The 6,643-nt window shown below is 40.8% G+C and overlaps 1 protein-coding gene across 1 annotated transcript in view; it reads right to left on the bottom strand.

Moving 5' to 3' along the window:
* MYRFL (myelin regulatory factor-like) overlaps positions 1-6,643 on the bottom strand; it is a 78,011-nt gene that overhangs the window by 16,874 nt on the left and 54,494 nt on the right. The window contains 4 exon segments of the mRNA XM_019543938.1: positions 4,620-4,781; positions 4,893-4,939; positions 5,023-5,103; positions 5,757-5,842. Coding sequence (XP_019399483.1) covers positions 4,620-4,781; positions 4,893-4,939; positions 5,023-5,103; positions 5,757-5,842 — 376 coding nt within the window.

Raw genomic sequence — 6,643 nt, forward strand, 5'->3', positions numbered from 1 at the left:
CCAGTTATTCCTCCTATCACAATTACCTCATATCCCTTTTGGCCAATCAGTTTTCCTCTGTAGGAGTAAATTCTCTAGACTTTTCCTCTCCCTTTTGACTAGTCTGGTCTCTCCTTTGTTACTTGCAGTGGAAAATCTAGATATAAAACTTTAGGTCATACACTGTATACTTCCCTGGGAGCCTGTGCACTCATGAAGAAAGAATACTTCTGGGAAAGAGCCTTGCTCCTCTCACAGGGCTGCTCACTTAGAGAAAAATCAGACTCTCTTTCTTAGTTCTGCTACTTCTACTTTGGAGTGCTTTGCTGGAATATTCATTATGCTCACTGGAAGACTGAGCAACTACACCTCAGGGATTCTTTACATGGAAGATGATGGAAGCATCAGACTTTCAAGGAAAAAGCTGTGAATGATGCAGAGAATTAGGCTGAATACAGAATTTTACTTTGATTTCACTATTTTGATTGGGACAGCAGCCAATCTGAATGTCAGGTTCTTCTTGTTTTCCTACTAAATTAATGCTACATTATCCCCTTTGATGGTAGAACCAAAATCAAATGCAGAAAAAATAACCCCCCTTCTAATATTACTTTTATTTGGAGAGGCAGAATACCAAGCTAGAAAATCAAGAACTATGGGAAATAACTGCAATGGTATATAATAACTTCTTATAAACAAAAACAATGACTGTAATGATAAGTTTAGATAGTATAGAGAGGTTAAAAAGGGACTAGACAACTTAATCAATGGTATATCTATTGTTAGCTGGACAGAACATTTGGAGACATTTTCTCTGGCATCTCTAAACTAATAATGGTGGATACCAGACAGCATAATGAATAAGGGATAGATCACACTAGATCTATCCAGTTCAATGCCCTCCCTCTAACATCCACCTCTGCCATCGTTGGAGACAATACTTGACTAGATGGACCATTGGTCTGAACCAATATGATACTTCTTATATTCTTATTTATGTATCAATATTCTTTTCTGTCACATATAACAGCTTCAATGAGTTTTTAAAAAAATACGTTGTGCCCCCTGTCCCAGTTCACCCACTGAAGTTCCCCACTGGATAAGAGTGGGACCAAAAGTGTGTTAAAGAATTCATTCTACTCTTGTTCAGGTACAGGACCCAACAAATCTGGTGTCCTTTCTCCTCCATCTCTGCCTTCAATGACCCAGGCTTCCCAGTGATGAATTTTGAGTGTTTTGGAAGCACACTAACATAATTCTAAAATATAATAGCAAATTTTTATGAAACCATAGATGCCCACATGTATAATAGCGTTTTTCTATGAAACCACAGATGTCCACATGTTGAAATGCATCATTAGCCCTCATTGTCCTATATAAGGCGAATTTTTTCTGGAGGAAGAATAGAAGGAGATAATGGTATTTTGTTAAAAATGGAAAAGAAAAGGACTGTCCCTTGCAATTAGGAACCATTAGGGAATAAGTAAGGAATACCGGGATGGAAGCGGGAGAGAGCAAGGCTCAAATTCTCAAATACATTCAGGAACTTAGTTCCCCTTAAATTAATTAGTTCAGCAGCTGAATATTTGAAGCCTTATTTGGGCAAACAGAACAAGGGAGGAAAGACGAAGATGCCCAACTAAAGCAAAATAAATACAACAAGACCTTATTTGGGATGATTTGCTGGATTTTTTTGCTTGCTTTTTTTTTTTTTTTTTGAGTTTTTAAATGAATTTCCATGGGTCTTATTTACACAAGCTTTTGTTTCTGCTCTCTCTGAAGTGCTCATGAATCTGTACCTATACTAAAAAGATCTATTCAGTGAATGCGTGTACCAATGCTTGCAGGGTAGAATGTGGAAGTAAGAAAAAGGCTGCGTTGAAAACGAGCTCCAGATACTACAGCGAGCTCCACTGTAATTGCAAATGCAAGTAGCCTTCAATAACTATTTTCTTAGACTAGTACAAAGACTCCAAGTATACAGGGTTTGTCCTAATTACTTCCTCATGTTCCATTTCCTGCATTTTGTTCTGTTCAATATATTCTTTTTCACTGGCCTTAGATACAACCACATTAAAGTGGTTTGATGAGGTCTTTTTGGATTTAAGTTTTGCTACTGTTACCCTCCATTTGGGAGATCCAGCTACCCTAAACTTGCTGGAGATTTGAAATCTTTCAGTAGCTTGTAGGCTGAATGAATTTTCACTCTTGTACATAGGCTTCATGCTATTTGGAGCTTGAGATTCTGAGGCCATGTCTACACATGCATTAATGCACTGTGGTTACTGCATTAAGTTTAGTACTGTAACAACAAGTACTAACTAAATGCACAGTAACCAGTGCTACTGTGAAGTAGTGCTGGCACAGGCCTTTTAAGTGATGCTAATGTGCAAAAGACTAATTCTACTGTTCATTAGCGCAATAGCACAGCTTTTGACATGATGCACTAATATGCAGTAGAATTAGTCTACTGAGCATTTAGTGTCTCATGTAGATGCGCCCTGAGAGGAAGAAACAGCTTTGTAATTTTATTATTTTCCTGCTATTTTTCCTTAATATAAAAGGGCATGGGTAGACAAAATGGGGGTCCTAAATTGAAGCAGTTGATTTTAAACACTGCTTCAATTTAGCACTGATTAACTCCCCCCACCCCTGGGTCGTACACACATCCCGCTGACTTACCTGCCACTCTGGTGGGGAGGGAAAGGTGAGCTGCCAGTGGGTGGAGTGGTCCCTGGGCTGCAGTGGGGGCGGGGGGGCTGGTGCTTCCCTCTGCAGCAATGGCAGCCCCCCCCACAGGCAGCACCCAGCTTGGGTAGTCCCGGGGGGGGGAACGACACCACAGCCATGGAGGGAAGCACCAGGCTCCCACACAGCTCAGGCAAGCAGGCAGGCTCCAGGAGGAAAAAGATCAGGCTCGCCACATTTCTTGGGCAGAGCCTGCTTTCCCAGGCTGCTGCCAGGCTGCCTGCAGGGCTTCCTACAGAGCCGCAGAGCTGCACGAAGCCTGGTGCTTCGTTCCACAGCTGTAGGGACAGCAAACAAACTCCTCAAAGGAGCTTTACTTTGCTGTGCCCCAAGTCATTTAAGGTGCATTACACTGCAGAACTTCCTACAGCAGCTGGAATTAATACGCAATACACCGCCAAGGCCATTACACCATTAAAGCGGTGCAAAACCATTTAACCCGCTTTAAAGTGTCATGCACACATGCCCCTCATTTTGTCTACACACGGTAAAAGATATCCAGATGGGGATGAAAGAGTTACATTTTCTCCTCAAGTTCTTTTATTTACCAATTAGCCCACTTTTTTTTATTTGGAAAAATCTTAAGAGTCATTCAAGTTTCAGAGCAACACAAGTCACAAAGGGCACCTATACATGAGTGTGGAGGCTGCTCTGACATGCTGGCATTCCAGAGCATCAGAGCAGACTCAATTAATCAAGTTTGCTGGAACGTGGCAATTGCCACACTCCTGCTGCCTCTTGTGTCTCATGCATCAGCATCCTCACCTTGAGAAATGGCAGTGGGGGTGCTTGAACTTAAGTTCATTTGATGAGCTTTCGTTCATCAGCCCCCACTGCTGTTTTAAGTGCAGGGGTGCTGATACAGGAAATATGGTAGCACTTCAATTTGAGAGGCTCTTGGAGCCACTCTAATTAAAGCCCCCCCACACACACTTGGAGCACATGTAAAAGTGCCCAAAGGGCTGACCTCTTGAATGTAGTGTGTCATAACTGTCACAAGGTTTACTCCTGCAGAAAGCACAAGGGTGCCAAGTATGTGGAGGCCCAAAGGCCCAGGCCTCCCTCAGAAAGTTGGCTGTTACCTGAAATGAATACAACTTATATTTTAGCCTCCTCCCCCTGCCACCAACAAAAATAAAAGCCAGCACCTATTATAAGAACCACTTGCTATTTTCTCATGGCAATGACTTAAAAACAATTTCGACCAACATGAAAAACTGGTTTCAGAGGGGTAAGTGGCCCTACATTAATCCTGACCACTGTGAACTACCTGAATGCCTGTTTGTGCCCTAACTTATAATGGCCATCTCCTAAGATGGGAAGGTCTACCCTCATCCCAAGGCCTTTGCAGATCTGGGTCCTGAACTTCAGTAGTGGCTGCTCTTTTTACTTTATTTCAAATCCAGCATCTCCTTCCTTGAGGACTCAATACTCTTTTTCCAAGGCTAAATTCCCAGATGTAGCACTGCAAATATCTTTTCTTTTAGGGCTAAGGTGGGAAGCAACACTAGCACAGCTTTGAAAAAGGATATGTCTACATTGAAGAATTGAGCTATTCACCTAGTTCAGATACCAAAAGCAATTTCTCAGGAAGCACCTTTAATAGTACCCAACAGTAAGCTCCATGCTTCTTCTTATGATGTGAAAACACAGTGGCCAGAGTCTTTATGATATATGGGTACTTAAAGATGCAAGTTGATACCTAATGGGATTTTCAAAAACATATCAATTTGCAATGGGTGTTAGGCACCTCAGCTCTTTTGAAGACACCAGTTTTTACTTCTATGTCTCTTTAGACACCTAAATCTCTTTTTTTTAAAAAGTCTTCAAATCTTTATTCTTAATAAAAACTGAAACCAGAGGCTCAGTAACAAGTTTTTTGTTCTACTTACTCTCCTCCTTAGCCATCATTTTCTGGTAACTTAGAACTTTTCTTTTTGTTTGATGAATTGGACAGCAATATATATTGTCACAAGGCAAGATATCACAGAAATTCACTTCAGGGGCCACACCAACAGGTGGTATGCTTGGAGAAATTGTGCTCTCATGAAGTGCTGCAAAAGAACAACAAACTCATTGGTGATGCTGTTTGTTTCTTGACTTTTTTGCAGCAGCACTGCAATTGCAGGCATATCGACCATTTACTGGAAGCATAAATATACTACCTGGCACAACAGTGGAGGGAGGCAGGATAATGGAACTTGTAGCATTGCTGTAAGAGAAAAAATATTTCATTAAAAAATGAACAAAGACATTCTGTACTGAAATATAAGCAATAATAATTTAACTACTTGCCTGAAAATGGGGCTTTGACTTCCCTTGATTTTACCTTGGTCTTGCATGCTAAGTGCATAAATGGTGGATATTGTCAAAACACTGTAAAAAAAATGTTTTCCATAGATTGAGACCCGTCATTTCATGAACTCTATACAAATATAATCTTAACTTCAAGGGTGCCCCAATTCAGGAACCTCTAAAGTCAGTGCAAAGATTCCCATTAAAATTAATGGTGTGATCTAGGACCCATTAACAAAAGAACCCACAATTTTGATATTTTCCTTTCTGAGGAATGGTTGAAGCAATTTATTGGAAAAAAAGAGCTTCTCCGATGTGGCAGAGACAGGACTACTGTAAATTCCATAGGAAACATGCTTAATTTTCCCCTTTAAAATTACTGCAGCAATAACTTGAAATAATGCAGTAAGTAAAAGTATTATAAAATGTGTTGTTCTGAACAGGGATGGCTGTTGTCCCTGTTTTGCATGAATGCTTCATGATTATAGAAGTATTCTGACACTGCTGCATTTATAGCATACAGGTATTCATGTTATTAATTTGGGAATATTCTATGGTCTGAATAATAAGAACGAAGAGAAAAAGCTACATTCATTTTTGCAGCGATTCCTTCAAGGAGTTCCAAATTCTAATTTAAAGTGCTTCTTCCAAACCAAAGCTAACTTTGAGAATCTAATTTTTGAAAACATGAGTAGAAAGAATAAACAATCAATTTGTTGAGATATTTTTCCTACCATAGTGCCATAATAACCACCAAAGCTATTACAGTCATCTGGAAAATCCTGTTGGAGCATGAATTTCTCTTCCCAGAAATGCAAACCTAGAAAAAGTGTTCAGTTGACATAAAATAGTCTGTAACATGTAACTGCCTACTAGATGGCTAATAAATTGCTAATAAAGCAAATTTTGTCTAAAAATGCTGATATGCTTCTCTTGACGGCAGGGTAGCAGAAATACTATACAATATGTGAGCTCATGAAAATGGAAAAATAGGAAAAGAAAGCAGGCAAAAAAAAGCATGGAACTAATATTGTTCATGGAAAAAGCTACTTTTTTTACTCATCTCCCCAGTGTGGAAGTAAATTTAAGTCAAATAAAGAAATTAATTGGCAATGCCAACATCCAGATATGAGGGACCTCTACTTTGCATTCTGATCAAGGTAAACAATCCGATGAACATCAGCGTTTCAAGCAAGAACAAAAATGTTTCAGAACATGGTCTTTATTGGATAAATAGTATATGTTTTGTTCCATCAGCCAGAGCTGCACACTGGCACCAGCAATAACAGAAGACAGAAGTACAAAGTGTGCAGGAGCAGATTCAGAGGGGTGCAGTACAAGGCTGGATTAACCTTCTAGTGGGCCCTAGGCAAACAAACTTGTGGGCCCTGACCCAGTCGAGTCCCGCTCCCCACCCCAGCGCTCCTACCCGTGGGGAGCAGGGCTTGGAGCTGCTGCTAGGAAGCAGCCACTGCAGTGGCAAAGCCAGTAGAGTGGAGGGGAAGGGAGGCAGATGGGGCCATTTGTGCCACTGCCACGGAGGGAAGGACCAGGGCCCCCTGCAGCTCAGGTCCCTAGGCATGTGCCTAGTTTGCCTGTGCATTAATCTGGCCCTGGCATA

This window comes from Crocodylus porosus, unplaced genomic scaffold, assembly GCF_001723895.1.
Source record: "Crocodylus porosus isolate Cpor-Errol unplaced genomic scaffold, CroPor_comp1, whole genome shotgun sequence".
NCBI lineage: Eukaryota > Metazoa > Chordata > Crocodylia > Crocodylidae > Crocodylus > Crocodylus porosus.